Below are 16946 nucleotides of genomic sequence, written 5' to 3'. Positions count from 1 at the left end.
TTCAGCTTCTTACAAGCTCATCTTTATTTCATGCCTTAGTTCTGAAGCAGTGTTTTTGCTTCAATACAAGAGGTAGATCTGATAGACTGGGCAAGTCAAGCTTACTGCCAAAAATGCAACTGTCAGTAACTCTATTGCTGATATGCAGTTTGAGACTACATGAAAAATTCAGAACCACTACCTAAAATCCTACCAAGTCTTAGCTTAACAGTTCTTGTTAAATCACATTTAATGCTTTACTTTAGACATGATTACTCACAGTTGTTTTCTGTACATATGAGATAATGAAAAACACAAATACAAAACAAAGAACAGTTGTATCTACCACAATATATAAAAGTGCATGAGCTGCTGCTTCATCTATTTCTGCAAAACATATTCAACTTTTCTTCTAACTTTGGCCATAAAGAAAAGATCTCTGGGGAGAAAAAACCCCAAACCCCTACAAGTGTTTACATTTTATGCTTGTCTTCACTTCCGAAGTTTACAGCTGAAACCCCTCCATTGGAGCCTCCTGCTGTTGAAACACAAACTGCTGCTGACTTTCATCCACCTGAGGTGCAATACTGGAATCCTCTTCTTCAACACCAAAATAATGTTCTATGAGTTCAAAAGCCTTTTGGTAGATCTCTTGGTTTTCATGCCTCTGAAGAAATTCAATTTTATCAAGTCCTAAATTCAAAACAAGACATTTTCAAAATCCAGTTGCTTAAAAGAATGATGAAATCAAAGGAAAACAGCTCATAGTACTAAAATTTAGTAGTACTTCTTAGATAAAAATGCAACCCCAAATCGTTCTCAATTCATTCAGCCTCACTGTCTTAATTTCTTAACCCATGTTATTTCTAGCTTTCATTTTCTGCTGCCCAAGCTAATTTTAAAACTATGCTAAAAGAATATCAGTTAACCTAACGAGAAGGCTATAGTATCTATAAAGAAATATGCCATGCCTACAAAGAATTTCAATCTGTAGAGAATTAGGCTAGCGTAAAACTGTTTGCTATAGCAATTTCCAATATCCTCATTTCTTTTCTTTTAATCTTTTAACTCTAAATTCTGTTTCCTGTTAAGGAGTTGTCACAGGGCACAGCCTGCTACCTTTTTTCAAATTTAATTTTGTGATTTGAAGATACTAGCTTTCCAAACACTTATCATTTGCAAGCAAGAGGACATAACCTCTGCTCTGCTGGCAGAATAAAGCGCTTGGCAGTCAGTTAGGTTGATTCAAATCTGAATGTTTCTCTAGAGGTCTATTTCAAACTGTCCACAGACAAAAACATCCACAGGTTCTCTGCATTTAAACGCTTTTCCCACCACGTTACATTACTGACTTTATGACGCTTTCATGTCCACTTCTGCTTGGAAATAAAAATTCTAATATTAAACTTACCTACAAATGGTTCACAATGGTTTTGTTTTTTCAGCCTGAAACAAGGAAGTTCAGGTACGAAGTTCTACATGAAGTAATTTCTTACCATATGCTTCCTCTATAAGGGCACAATAAGGATTAATGCCCATTCCGTTTTGCTTAGACTCTTGTTCTCCAAGGCGCAGAATGTTTTCAAGTCCATTTAAAGCCACCTGTACTATTTTTGAATCCATCACGGTCAGGAGGTCACAAAGAGGCTTGGTACAACCTAGTGCTACCAAATACCTTTATAACAGCAGAAAAACAGAGAGGGGTGGGAGGGGAAAGGACAACTGATAATCCAGCACATTTATTCTGACATGCTCATCTTTCACTATTGGGCCTTAATTTTGCTATAAGAAGTGGCCAAACCAAAAAAACTTCTGAAACACAACACAAAGATAATCTTAGTCTAAAATTGAATAAATATTCTCATTTATCCTAATGAGAACATTTAACGTGCATGTTCCTAACTGGAGTTTGGAATTTGCAGTCTTCAACTCTTTTTCACTTATGATCTTCAGATGGGTTTAATTGAATCAGAGAAAAAAAAAGTTAGTTTTAACAGAAAGTTCTTTACTCAGGCATTTAAAATTTTGTAGTGGCAAAAACATCAAGTAAACACGTTAGAGACAGATAAGAACATTGAACACTGCTCTACCCTAATGTACTGCATGTTAGTAGCTCATTAAGATATTAGAATTACCTACTGTAAAGGACATAATTGTAAATACAAAAAGATACTTGGATTCTAAGTATCCTATTCCTTTTTCCAATTTTGTCCAAAATTGTGTTAGGAACTTTGGAAGTCAGAACCTGTGTCCTTGTTTCTAGTGTGCAAGTAAAATGAAGACAGTATAGTTTGTCAGCATCAAAAGGTTACTTAAATATAGTTGCGTTAGTGGTTTTAAATTATCCTGCAGTTAGACAGTAAGTACCTGGAGGACATTAAAAGGGCTAAAATTTCACGACATAGATAACATATCTATTTTGCAATGAAAAGCTACTTTTATGGTATTACATGCAGACTTACTATTTGAAGATCCTGAATTAAAATTTATTTAAAATACACTGAATTCTAAGATGTGACATTATGCAAGCAATCAGAATAATAGCAAAAAAATCCCTCACCAACAAACTTCCCTTATCTCTGATAACACTTATTGGTCGTAAGAAAACCAGGATTATTTACATTTTAAATAAATCAGCATGCACTTACTGCAAGAGATCTCCCAAATGTCCCGGAAGAGTTATCACATCACTTTTAGTTCTGGTTTCCAAATAACACACTATCATTTTAAAATCCATTTAATCAACTACTGATTCAAACTGATCACTATGCTGATGGTATTCAGAGAAACCAGAGAGTATTTTATTCTAGTAATTCAAGAAGTCAAATCTTTGCAGTATATAAATAGTTGCTGACAGTAAAATTTAATCAAACTCAGTTTTGAAAAAGTTTAGTTATCTGCTTTAAAATAATACAGCTAGTGACATGAAAATACATGAAGAAACCACTAAAACCCCTGAATTCTCTCCACAAAGAGATACAATCCCATTGCACAAATTTTCTAAATAACTCTTCTGAAGTTTTAAATTTTCAAATACTAAAACTGTTCATTAATTGTTCCAATTGCGTTTGACAATATATCAACTCTGGTGGATAAGTCTGTGAAAGCTTTAAGTGTAGTACCACTGAAACAAAGCAGTACTGGTCAATTTGTTATTAAGCCTACTGCATATATTTCACTCATTTTTCTGAATTTCTACATCTTTACTCCCTGTACAGACAAAGCTTCAAGGAATCACAGTTATGTTTAGGATTTTGTTGCTATGTTTGTGAGGATTCAAATGCAGAAATAATAAAAAAAAATGCCTTAGAGAAAATAGTAACATACAGAAACGTACCTGATCTGTTCAGGGGTTCCTCCTGATGTTGCATTAGTTATGGCCCATGCTGCTTCTTTTCTGGTGCGAAATTCAGCTTTCTGAAGAATTTCAATCAATATTGGAAAAATATTTGCATCTATAACAGCCTAAGAGATATAATAATAATATTTTGAGATAATTAATATTTAGTATACACAAAAAAAGAATATCAATACCCTTCACTGTAAGAGTCAGTGATGCCTGCTGATGTCAGAGTGAACAATGTTCAGGCACGTACTACACTAAACTGAAATTCAAAACTACTGCAACACTGCACTACAGCAGTCATCAAAATCATCAGCTTTGTTCACTTCTCTGTCATTTGTGGACAGAATACTGCGTACTGGATAGGCCCATTTAAAAGTCTCATGACATAAGCACTAAACCTGAGTTTTCGAACTGGAGATCAAGCCTCAGAACAAAACTTCACTTTGTTCATTTTATTCAGGTTTGTGGTATCCACAGAAGGACTACGCCTATAATTGGAAACTATATCAAGAAGCAACATTTTCATCCCTGATTGAAGTATAGGGAGGGAAAAATCATACTGAAACATGTACCCTGATTCAGAATGCTCATTTTTGTCAAACAGAACCTTTTCTTCAGGCAACCTCAGACACCTGGAGCAAGTCAGGATTTATTAGTTTCCACAAGAACACAACTCAGTATTGATGATATCACAGAGGTTTTTTTATCCAAGCAAAATATTCAACACTTCCAAATTGGTAGAACTGTTCATTTTTCACTGGACTAATTTCTGCAAGATGTTTTGTTTCAACTTTTAAAAAACAAAAAACTGCTTATTATTTTAACATGTATATTAAAATATACCAGTAGATGATGCTCCAACAGGGGAAAAATAACAGCCATTGATACCAGATCTAAGAGTGTATGTTAAGTATCCTTTCATTTGTTTTATAAACAAATCTCTTTGAGAGAAATTAAACAGTTTCTCTAGTACGAATCATGACAGCTATTTTTAAAGTATTATTTTATGAAGTTATTTATAATAATCTTTCAAAATTTAGAAGAAAACATTTAAGTTAGATAAAATCATAGACAGGTCTAAAACAAATAATGCAGAGTCAATATAGCATTATTCCTCTTTGTAAAGAAAAATCAAGTGAACTAGTGAAATGAAAACAAATCCAATCAAATAACAAATATGCAGGTTTCACCTGAATCTGAGCTCTGTTTCCTGCAGTAATATTAGAAACAGTCCAGCATGCTTCCTTTCGAATAGATTCCTTGGGACTACTAAGCAAGTGCAAGAGACATGGTAATGCAGAGCAGTTTAGAATCACCTAAAATAATTTGAGAGTTGAAAATTAGGCTTGTGCAATATACATATATATATACATATAAATATATAAAAGTAAATTTTCCAACACGTTTATATTACACAAAGTATTGTAGATAATGTCCTGCAAAATTGAAGTGTTCAATACTGCTGGATTTTCTCTTCATTGATGTTCTAATTTGAAAGAATTTGCTCTCAATTAAGTTCAGACCAAAGACTAAAGACAGCAAGACTAAATAAGGCTGCTTTAGGCTAGAATAACTGAGACTAAATGAAGAAGTGTAAATCTAATGTGTACAGTTATTTCTTCATTTGTTTTTGAAGAGATAGATGTTTTCTATTTAATTACTTAGCAAAATTGTCTCCCATAGAGCTCACAACAAATCATGTAATAACTTATTTCCTTATTTTCCCTTTATATTAGTTGTGTCAGCCTTTTAGACAGTTTTCTTGAAAGTAGGGCCTGTCTTAGTATTTCCTGCATTGATTCAAACCATTGCTTAGAATTAAAAGATAAATCTTTAGAACAAATTGCATTAGCAAGACCACCACATACAAATTCACGGGCAAATCAAGTATAACCATTGCTTACAAGTGAAAATTTTGACTGCGTTTGAAGACTCAAAAAAGAGAATGATAATAAATAACTGAACCTCCACTAAGTGGGAGAGAGGGAGGGGAGGGAATTATTTTCATTGAGAGTGGGAAGCAACATTCAAGGTACTGCAGAGGAATAAAGCAATCTGCTACAAACAGTGCACTAAGAAAATGTTCATTCTTGCAGTGATTTACTGTTTAAAATAGTAGCCTAAACTGACTGTCAAATTAACAACACAAATTTGTACAGAGCCTCTTTCACTTCAATATGCAGATACTTGTACTATACATGTATTTTGTCACAACCAATTTTTTTTCAAAATTCTGTAACCATTTTTTTCCTATTTGCCAAGTCATCATTCTTAAATCAACTAGTTTTACCTGTGTTTGGATATCATCCCCAGTAACAATATTTCCAACTGCTCTTAATGCAGGGGATACCACCTTGTAATCATTATGCCTGGAAACAAAGAATAAATCGCTTGATTTATTCAAACACCACAATTTAGAGCGATCTACCTGCCCAGGAGATTAATTTCATTTCACCTACCTTAAGTATTACAGAATACTATATTGGAATCTGCATCATTCAATAGCCACAGAAACAAAAGAGGTGTTATTAGCTGTATACTAAAACTCAGCAGTCCTCCTTTGAAGGACAACTTTCCCTTTTTATAAGTCAGTAACCCTAGAAGCCAGTATGTGAAGCCTGCATTCAACTCTCTGAGGTGTTGGGGACACAAATCTACTCAGTTGTCCCAAAGCATCTATAGGAGAAAAAGCAATCTCACCCTTTCCTGACAGCTATACAAATGAGCTTTTCACAGGGAACCTTGCTGAGCTGTCAGTGCTGGGAACTACTATCCCTGACCTACTCTGCAGTTCCCATGTGAACGCAGGGATTTAGTCTTCCTTTCTAGGAAAATAATGAACCGTAAAGCAAATATACTGGAACAGTTCAAAAGCAATACAAGCCTGCTTCTGGACTTTGTGAGTCCAAGAACTGCCTGTATTGCAACTATTTCATCTCCTAGAAAAGAAAACAAAACACAACACTGAAATGACAAAAAAAACAACCATAACAGAACTGTGGAATTAATTTACAATTCAAGCTTGGTCTTCAGTCTTCATCTTTCTAATCCTCCATGTAAATGAAACCCTACATTAAATTTTAAAGAATACAAAGCAATACCTTGGGAAAACTTTTTTCCACTGTCTCAGAAAAAAAATCTCAGAAGCCAAGCAACCTACCAAGCAACTGAAAAGGTTCCAGACTGAATTCGTGTTCATCACTTCTCGAGCCTGAATTTATTTTGTGAGATGACAAAAAACCCTAAGCTTGAATTTATGAATATTAACAGTACTGCAAGACATTTATGTGGTGAAAGGAACACTTACATCAGCAGCTCTACCAATCTTCTACACACTCCAGAATCAATAACAGCTTGAATTTTATCATTGGGACCATCGGAAAGGTAAGAGAGGGCCCAGCAAGCATCTGCTAATACATCCGGGTCACTGCTAAACAACAGTCTTGACAGAACATTTAAGCAAGGAGCAACCTAGGTTAAAGAAAGATATTGCATAAAATTAGGTGTTTCATACTTTTCAAGTTTCAGGGAATATTCTGCAGAGGCATAAAGGTGCAAAACTATTTACTATTTACTGCCAAAGCACATGAGCTCACTAATGAATCAGGACCTGGGTAGAACACTTCCTGATTAAACTAGATAGAACTAGGCAGAACTTCTGATTCAAACTGGCAAACTGGATACATTCTGATTCACAGCCTATTTATTTTGAGATACTATATTAGGTATATAATTGTTCAGGTTAAACGAAAAACATTTTCTTTTACAGGTAACCAGATGATCAGGAATTACTCATGCTTTTTTGAATCACTCAGAGAACAGAATTTCAAAGTAATAACATTTTTTGATATCGCTGTCTTCGTAGGCATATTGGAGGTTATTTGTAATAACCAATTTACAACTGTTTTACCACTAAGAAACTCAGAGTAATTCACAGAGGACTTAACATTCACTAAATGAAATCAAACAGCTGACTTCAGCTCTCACTGCAGCTGCAGTCTCTGGCCTTCATTTCCTACAAGTTCCACATAGACAGAATAAACGAACCAGACCATCTCAACACCACTTGGAACCAGACAGGTTTCAGCCATACAGCTTGGGAATTTCATGTTTGTTAAATCTTTATCTCACATCAGTTAAGCTATTCAGCCTCCTTTATGTGTCCAAGTGGTGCTATTGCAAAGGGCAAAAAGCAGAGGAGCTATTATTATTAGCAGCTCCTACAGGGCAACTTTTTCACTGCAATTAAGTGTTAAAGCAGCAAGAAACCTTGGATTTTTTTTTAACACCAGAACAAACCACCACTGAAGAATATAACATAGGCAAAACAATTGTGAGGTGAACAATTGACATCAGAAATTCTCTCTTTCTGTTAATACCTTTTTAAGAATTATTAAGTAGCTATGACAGTAATTACTACTTCATAAAGTAAACTTCAACACATATAAGTTCTCTCCAGATTATCTTTGATGACCATTCAACCTCAGTCTCTTCTACCAGACATCCAGTGTTCAGTGCCATCTTTTAATGTCATTAACCTTACCAGAAATCAATTTCATACTGAAAATAAGGAGCTAATACTCCTGCTAGCCTTTACAGTCTTACTGTCTTCCTAACCACATACTGGAGAGAGGATGAAGGGAAGGGACGAGCATACAGGCAAAACACGTCTGTCATCATAGTCTGATTTAACTGCATCTGACAAGTGAAGAAAACTCAACATTTTATTCCTGCAGCATGCACATGCAATTATAAAATGAAAAATTTAAAAATAATAATTAAAAATATATTCAATCCTAACTCACATCTGCTAAAACAGATCTGGAGAAAACAGGGGCGTAGTACTGAATATATTATTTGTCCACCATTTCATAACAGCGAATGACTATTTGTAGCTGACTAACTACAATGTGAAGTTTTGAAGTAATTTAATCTTCTTCCTCATAGGTGTCAGATCACATTATTTTCTGTAGATACAACAGCTGGACAAGACTGTGTGATTACATAAAAACTATGAAATTGAGCCTATCTCCAGATTCAAAGATTCTGTATGTTATAACATATTACAAACATAAGACCTCTTCAGCTTTCTGATTTCTCAAAATGAATACTTTATTATACCTTACTGAAGTCTGGAGGTGGGTTCTTTCCTCTACAGAGATTCGAGAGTGCCCAGACTGCATTTCTAGTTGTTGTAAGACGATTTGAATTTGTTAACAGTCTGTCAAAAAGAGACAACAATTTAAAAAATATTATTTTTTATTGAAAAGTAAGCCGTCTCATGTCTACTATTACTAACAGTACCTCATATCAGAAAAAGATATCTTATTTCTGGGCATTAGTTTCAATTTATTTCTCTTCAGAGCCTATATGCTGCAAATATTGTCTCAGAATTAACTGAATTTAAATAGATTATTCTGCATAGACATCTCATTCCAAAATCAAGTATATGCATATAAAGTAAACCTTTGATCATATGAAAAACCCTTCAACTAATCTTTTCTGATGGTATTCAGAAGGGGCTAAGAGATGTAACCCTCCCTTGAATTAACTCTGATGTTTTCATTCAGAGATTAGAACTTTAAAGATCTTCTAAAAACATTAATGCTTTACTGATTTTGGTGAACAAAATGCGAAAGATTCAACACCTGATAATCAGATTAACTTTCAGATACATCTCAAAATGTCTAGAGCTGTTGATCCTTTAAATCCTTATGGAAAGGTAATCACATTCTCCTGTATTATTTCAGGCTATTTTACAAATGTTTTAAAGCATTTATTATTTTAAGCAATAACAAACTGCACAAAGTTTGTATTGTGTACATTTTTTCCCTGTGATGAAGTTACCTTACAGCCTATTGCAAGCATATAGTAAATGCTGGAATTATATTCCTAGTGAAATCTTCGGGTGGAACACAGCTCGGTAACAACTGCTCTTTCCAGCTCATCTCAACAAGCAAATGGATAGATAGCAAGACTGAAGCTTGGAACTACTGGACAAAGGTGGGGAAACTAGCCTATTGCCCAGCCAGTTGGAATCACAAATGCAAGTGTGAACTGAATAATCTCTTCCACCCTATATATACAGGCTTCTGGCAACACGGAGTTCTGCACAACACAGAAAATTCATACTTGTGAAATAACACTTTGCTGCTTTTGCAAACAGTAGAAAGCTTCTAGTCTTGGACTAATTAAAGATAAGAATGAAGATCAGGTAATCCAAAACATTAGGTGCATAGCAATATAATAAAAAAGAAACATTCTCTATTTAGCAAAAAGCTTACATTCTTTTCAAATAAAATTTAAGTTGAAGTTTACAGTTATCTATACCGGTATACCTATAGTTATAGTATTAATTTACAATACTTACTCCAAGAGTGGTGGTAATATTCCACAGTTTAAAACAAAGTCTCTGCATTCTGCATTATCACCAGCAATGTTACCAAGAGCCCACACTGCCTTAAAAAGCAAAGCATCCAAGTGAATTAATACATGCTTACAAATCAGCATTTACTGACCATCTATACATTTTTACAGCAAATATTACAGAACAAAAAAAACCCAATATAATTCCAAATATGAAATCTCAGAAGACTACTGATTTCTATATTGCATTTTTTGTGAACTCACACAAAGTCAATTACCTACACTTGAAGTCATCCTTTCAAGGAAAGGAATTCTCGTGTTATGAAAATATATTGATTCACATGCTTTTCAATAAAAAGAATATAGGCACTCTTATAAATATTTACATTTGCTCACTATGTGCAATAGATTCAATAAAACTGGCTCAAAGTTGCAAACAACGTACGAGGAATAAAAGTTAAAACATGAACTTTCACTATACAAACTGCCAAACAGGCTAAATAAAAGCCAGTAAAATACAGCCTCTCTTTAACAGACAAAAATACCCAAAGTTCAGAAAAATGTTAATGAAAACTGTAACATAAGATGATGAAAAAACAAAAGAATATAGGAAATAACACTGCAAAATAACTTGAAGAAAAAAAGTCCACTTTTTTTTCTACTATGTTCTTTTTATTATAGTGTTTTAACGTCACAAGAGAAATGAGGTGCTTTCTTCAAATTACTCAACAACATGAAACAAAAACAGGTTCAAAGAAAACTGAAAGAATCTGAGGAAAAAAAATGAGGGGAAAGAAATACACTGAAGGAAAATTTTCATCTTCCTGGAGCCAGATCAATAGGCTAGTAGACTAATGGGGCTCAAAACCTCTCTAACCACACACACCCGCCCCCCAAAAAAATAATTCATAAATTAATTCTGAGTACTTATAAAACACCCCAAGAAAACAGTTACCTGCTCCTGTACATCTTCATGTTCTGAACTAAGCAACTTAATAAAAATTGGAACAGCTCCAGTTTCAATTACAACTTTGGTGTGCAGAAAAGTTCCAGATGCTATGTTCGTCAAAGCCCAAGCCGCTTCAAACTGTTGAGGAGCACAAAGACCTGTTAAAGCACTGAGCAGTAAAGCTTAATTTCATGAAAAACAGTTTGACATGAGAGGTGCAGAGTAATTTTCTTTTTTTCCTTTCCCCTGAAATGCTATTATTACTATTACTGTACTTTCTATACAATAAAATATTTGGCCTTTACAAAATCTATTTAATAAGCTCTTTCAGTATCTAAATTATTTTGAGGTTTTGGCTTGCAGCACTAACTGTAAGGAAGATTACAAATCTCTATTAACTAGTACAAATACCTTCTGTTTACTCTATATTAAGTTTAAGTTAACTCTTCTAGTAAGAATGTATACAAGACCTAAGTGACATTCCATGGACTACCACAGTAGTAGACAGAACTAGTTACTCCTACCATTAGTTATATATTTTTCAAAGATTTTCTAAAAAGGTTTCATACAAGCCTTGCAGTTTCCTGCATTTTTATCTTTTTTTCTAAGATTTCAACTGAAAAGTACTACAACATACTCAACACAAACGAAACAGATTCTGCTCACACATCAATGCTGATGATCTTAGTATACCACTCTGGAAACTCTCTTGAATGCACTCAGCTTTCAACACCCAAGTATCTGATCAGCTGAAGACACAAACCTAAAGACTACTATGAAATTCACAAGTCAACTCACAATTTCAGTGGCAATAACTGACATTTTAGGCAACTACAATTTACAGCTTCAGTGGATAAAACTAATTAAATTTGGTGATAAAAATAATAATCATACGCTTTCAAAAGCTGTTTCAGGGTGGGGGGGTTCTAATCCCATTCCAAACAGCCAATAAGTACCAGCCAAACTCACCTGCAGAGTGTAATTCTCACTCCTTTCTAGAAATTTCACAAATCTCTGTACTACTCCTGGTTTTTGTATGACTTCATCTATAGGTGGATTAGGCTCTAGAGGATAAAAACAAACATATTTGTGTAAGTCAAACAAAAGACCAAAATAAATTACTTTTTCAGCATGAAAAATCATAAATATGATTCTCAGTTCTTATAATTTTTAGCATTCAATCATTTTAATCTCAAATAAAGGAGCTAAACTTTTTACTTTGGAAGACTGCAGAATCATCTCCATAAAGTGCTACAATTTAGTAAACACCCTATTGTAACACAGGCTATTATTCATTGGCATGTTAGTAACTCATGACAAAACACTGTTCCCTCATTCATTAGCTCGGGTCAGTGGAAGAGCAATTACGATTAGATACTATTTTGAAGGACCAAGCATACATTTACCTATCATGCTATACAAGCACTGGCACTAATTTAAAACTGTATGTCTTACAGTCCCAACAAAAACAAGTTACAACTGTTCTTTGGCAGCCATGTAATTTCTCTCCCCCCAGATACAGAACGAGAATCAGAAACTGAATCAGTGCAACAAGTACTGTAAGTAATATTAGTGTTAGTTACTGCCCTGGACACTTAATCAAAACATCCTTGTTTTTGTTACTTTGTCTGAAGGACTTAGTAATAGAATAATGAAGCTTTCTGTATTTAGCCATTAGGTCAGAACAGACTTGGCACGGTTTCCCTATAAACAGAACTAGAGGTTTCAGCAAGCTCTATTTTAAAGTAAAGCAAAACAAAAAGTTAACCGACTCTTTATAACTGAAATTCATATTAAAAACAAAAAAATCAGGCAATGTTTACATACCTTTAGATAGCAATTTTCTGAACTTCTGAGTTGCTGTGAGTTGCTGATCAGGATCATCCGAGAAAATCATCTGCACCATATCTACTGTAATAACTTCTTCCTAAAAATGAAAGGAGGATTTTTTAATGTCTAGTTAGTACTATGCACATTAACAGATAATGTTCTAAACACACTCTAAAGTAATTACCTCTGGAATAGGTACAGTAGAGCTAACATCAGGATCCTGAATTGGACTTTCTACCATACATTCTTCATTTCCTGGGAGAGAAACATTCCGGCGTTTAAACAGCTAAACAAAGAAAATTTTGGGAGACATTAGAACTTACTGTAGAGTGGGTACTGATGACATACACTCGAAAAAAATGCTTTTGCCAACACTACTCACCTTCCTACTCATCCATGCAAATGGAATTCTACATGAAAGTTTAAAGAACAAAAGGAGAAAAACACTACTATATCTTTATCTTGATAAACTACCCTGCAACACAGAGACATTTTAAAACTGAAGTCCTTTTTAATTAGTGAAGATCCATAAATTTTTCCACGTGTAAGAAAAAGAAGATACAGATCTTTTTACTTTTAGTCTTTTATCCCTCATAATTGGCATTTACTTTTAAGCAGAAAACAGTATTCTACAAGGAACTTTCTCCTTTTTTAATTTATAGGCTAAAATCCACACAGAGCCAATGTTTGTGCTCAGGCACACTGCATTCCTCCCTTCAACAGAAGGTGTAAGATCTATATACTTTCTTTACATGACAACTAAACAGCACCTATATTTCATACACAGTTGCTGAAAGACTAAAGCTGAAACATTATTTTAATATAGTTCGACAAAAAGCGTAGCTTCAAGGTTAACTTTCAAATTACGTAACAATAAACATTCTCTTTTGTCCAAGAATCGCTTTAAAATTGGCTGCATGCACTGCCTATGCTCAAAATATATATTTCACTGTAATATAAGCTATGTTTAATGAGTGGCTCTTCATTTTCTGGCATGTAAGCAAAATACTTGCATACGCCTGTTTTCTTCTAGAAACCAAACCTAAATTGTTATCTTTAATCCGGTATTACACTTACAACCACTGACACTAACAATTCTGTTGGTATCTTTAAAAATAAGTATTAGCATCTCAGTCCATTGACTAAGACTTCACCTGTAATCATAATAACGAAACTTCCTACTAAATCCTGAAAGCTGTGTCCCCTAGATGTCTACAGACATCTAGATTTCTGCTATTGTACATGTAAACATGGAGTTGCTTCTGCAGTTTTGGACATCTACCTGTATTTCAAACACACCCGTAAGAACAAGGCATTCTCTCCCTTCAAGTTCAACACACTTCTGGAACGGACACAGAACAACTGCAGAATCCTGGACATAAAGTTTAACTCCATTTAAACCCATAAAGGAAGAAAAAACAACATTCCTTTTTTGGAAGACCAGCCATTCTTTCTAGCACTCAAAGACACAGAAGCTCATGGTTGAAATGTATAAACTGCTTTTGTTTAGGATCACAGTCAAGCTACCAGTCACAGTTTCTTCTGGAGCGAAAGCAGTCTCATCTCCCTGCATAAAGTTGCTCTTCCCTGTTCAAGAAGAGCTGAAAACCACCAGTTCAACAAATTAAGATCAAGGAGAATATAACAGCATTCTCATTATTACGACAGTCAGCATGGCAGAGGAAATACCCATTATTCTCATAATTTACCTAGGGAGTATTTACTACAAAATATACAAACTTTCAGCAGAAACTGCAGTTACCCATTCACAGGTAAATGCTCCAGTATCATACTACTTCTTACTCTTACCTCTCTGGCCCAACTAATTTAAATTGTTTTTCCATGCAGTAGCATCACTTTCCCAGGAGAAGGGTAGGCATTCCCACCACAGAGAAGACTGTAGATCAGTGCCTGGGACACTCTCTAGGTTGTGGGAGACAAATTCAGCCACTTTAGACCAAGCTGAAACACCAACTACATTCCTTACTTTCCTGGCAAGAAACTACTAAACATTTTGCGACAAGGAACTACCACAAACCATTAAATTATACAATGCTCCAGGTACTTCGATCACTAAAAATTCAATGAGGACAACTAAGTGTTATATGGAATAGTTCAGGGATAGCTAATTGGTAGCCACTTTACTAAGTTACTAGAGAAAAGCTCTGGGCAATTTGAAGTAAGGTGTCAAAGATGAAAATAATTCTCTCCCTTCTAACAGTACAACTTTGGCCCAAAGTCTAGAAGAGAATGCAAGGTTTCTAACCCTTACTGGAAATAAGTATCCTTTCAGCCCAGCCATACATGTTTAAATGAAGACTATGGACTAAACTTAAGACACAGGCCTCTCTTCTGTGTGCCTTAGTGACTTAAGGGTGCTTCTGTTCACTTTTCTGTTTTATGATCCTACCAGGAAGTGCCTGGTGCTCCCCAAGATTGCACAGAAAACAGACATTCAATCTGGTGCTCTGGATTCTGCTCCACTCCACAGGAATGGTCTGCTCAGTCCTTTCACATACCTGAATTTGGCTTCATAAGCACTTAACAGCTCACCAAGACACTTACTTGTTCTTCCCTTTTCTGTTTCCGAAGCTGGATTCCTTCCTCCTCTCTTCGTCTGCGCATCTCTTGGGGATTAAGTGCATTATTCTTGTAGCTTTTCATTCTGAAGTTATCTTTACCTGGGCTTGCCATGTTGTCTATTAAAAAAAGAAAAATTACTCCAAAAGGCCAAACCTTGCAAGGCAAACATGTCATCTCTTGTACTACAGAAGTATCTACAGCAGCAGCTACATGTTCCTGTAGCAGCCTGCAACACATTTTAAACTAACAAAATGATTGAGCCATTCTAATTAACAGCATTTCTGATAGATTAGAGGACTGGAATCTGCCTGTCATTTCAGGCATATCAGTTGGGAAAAGATACAAGTGATACAACATGATTCTGTCACTGAAATGATCAAACTGACTGAAAAAGGTTGTTAATAGCATGGTGCTAGTTTTTAAGGCTGAAACTGTAGCTTACATCTGTGAAATAACTCCAAAAATATGATTTAAGGTTGTACATGAATTCTCACTTGTCTGGAATTCCTTCACAAGAAGAAAACATACGTAAGGATATCTCAACTAGTTCTTGAGCTGCACACAATTCTCTATCAACTTCAGTGCTGGGATTATGATTTAGTTTAGTATCAGGAGTACCAACAATTGCTGAGCAATGAACACGTGGCATAAGACGAAAACAGTCTGCAGACTTAGGCTGACATCAGCAACACACTCCAGGGACTCAGCAGCCTGTTTCACCCAAACACATTTGCTTCACAAGAGCTTTAGTAAACTACTGCCATCTCTGGACCACAATGCTAAGCATGCCACCATTTAAAGCAATTTTCTAGTAATTGGTCACATAACTTTTGATACTATTTAAGAAGATCTTTTCTCGAACAATGCTACTGGCTTAACTAGTCCTAGAACATCACCCCTTCCCTAATCATTCATGTCTTGCCAACTTAGTTGCACCAGTAGAACTGTCAAGCAATGAACCAAACAAGAGAAGCATCCACTCAAAGTAATCCAGTTTAGGTCATCAGCTCTATAAAGAGTTACAGTAGCACAACTGGGAGGAAGGTCTCATCAAAAGTTTTCAAAAAGAAAAGCTCGCGAATTTATAGCTTCATTCCACCCACAAGGGTTGTGGTATAGGCATCATAAGGGCAAAAAGACTGGCAGTCCCACATCTATTCTGGCTTCACAACTTCTCCATCTAAATCCAAGGAAGCCTGCACCTCTGCTCTGCAAAACTGAACACCTCCAACACTAAATCCCTCCACCCACCACATCCTGCATCTCGCCCACTTGTTGTGCCTTGACTAAGACCTATCATACTAATAGTTGGTTTGGTTTTTTTCCTCCCTACCTACATAAGGCTCCCTGAATACCGCGCCTTGCTGTACCACCGCCCCCTCTCCGACTTACGGCGTCAGGGGAGGTCTGGCGTCGGGCTGAGCAAGACCGCAAGTCCCCTCGGCCGAGAAGACACCGATCCTGGTAGCAAAGAGCCACTCGCGAAGTTCGTCACCCACCCCCCTGAAGTGGGGCTGGAAGAGCCCTCTCCTCCAGCAGCAAGGCAGGGAAGCGGGAGGAAGGCATTCCTCTCACTGAGGAAGCAGCGGAGAACAGAGCGGGAAGACCCCGTCCCAGCACCGACCACCCCACCGGGGAACAAGTGGTGGAGGGACCGCGCTGCCGTGCGCGGCAACGCCCCGCTGCTACTGCCAGCGCCCCCGAGCAGGCAGGAGACCGGCCTGCACCGGAGAGCCTCACAGCAAGGGGCACCGCACCGCGCCCCGGATGGGAACATAGCCTCTTCTTCCCCCACCCCCCCAGCTCTTGGCGCTCCTGCGCTTACCCATCGAAACGGAGACACACAGCACTCGCCACTCTCCAAGCGAGAAAAAGCCCAGTCCACTCCGGATC

The 16946-nt window shown here is 36.2% G+C and overlaps 1 protein-coding gene across 2 annotated transcripts; it reads right to left on the bottom strand.

Annotated features, from left to right (window-relative positions):
• KPNA5 (karyopherin alpha 5 (importin alpha 6)) lies at positions 1-15164 on the bottom strand. 2 transcript variants are annotated; one of them, XM_010186057.1, is made up of 13 exons: positions 15036-15164; positions 12655-12756; positions 12468-12567; positions 11610-11704; positions 10647-10778; positions 9696-9784; positions 8447-8546; positions 6633-6796; positions 5616-5694; positions 4516-4641; positions 3317-3444; positions 1476-1654; positions 1-672 (listed from the first exon to the last, which is right to left on the bottom strand). In XM_010186057.1, the coding sequence occupies exons 1-13, from the start codon at positions 15162-15164 to the stop codon at positions 485-487; spliced, it is 1611 nt and encodes a 536-aa protein (XP_010184359.1). In that variant the 3' UTR covers positions 1-484. The 2 variants fall into 2 exon arrangements, with proteins under 2 accessions (XP_010184359.1, XP_010184360.1); XM_010186058.1 differs by having other exon boundaries at positions 12670-12756.
• Between the last annotated feature and the right edge of the window lie 1782 nt (positions 15165-16946).

This window comes from Mesitornis unicolor, unplaced genomic scaffold, assembly GCF_000695765.1.
Source record: "Mesitornis unicolor isolate BGI_N332 unplaced genomic scaffold, ASM69576v1 scaffold31476, whole genome shotgun sequence".
Lineage (NCBI taxonomy): Eukaryota > Metazoa > Chordata > Aves > Mesitornithiformes > Mesitornithidae > Mesitornis > Mesitornis unicolor.
This window is presented reverse-complemented; position numbering and strand designations above follow the sequence as displayed.

Excerpts from the sequence above, each read along its gene's own strand:
- KPNA5 (XM_010186057.1), bottom strand. The coding sequence starts at position 15,164 with ATGGCAAGCCCAGGTAAAGATAACTTCAGAATGAAAAGCTACAAGAAT. Across the intron at positions 11,705-12,467 it reads CAGAAAATTGCTATCTAAAG|AGCCTAATCCACCTATAGAT; the intron begins GTATGTAAACAT and ends TTTATCCTCTAG. Across the intron at positions 10,779-11,609 it reads GTGAGAATTACACTCTGCAG|TTTGAAGCGGCTTGGGCTTT; the intron begins GTGAGTTTGGCT and ends GCTCCTCAACAG.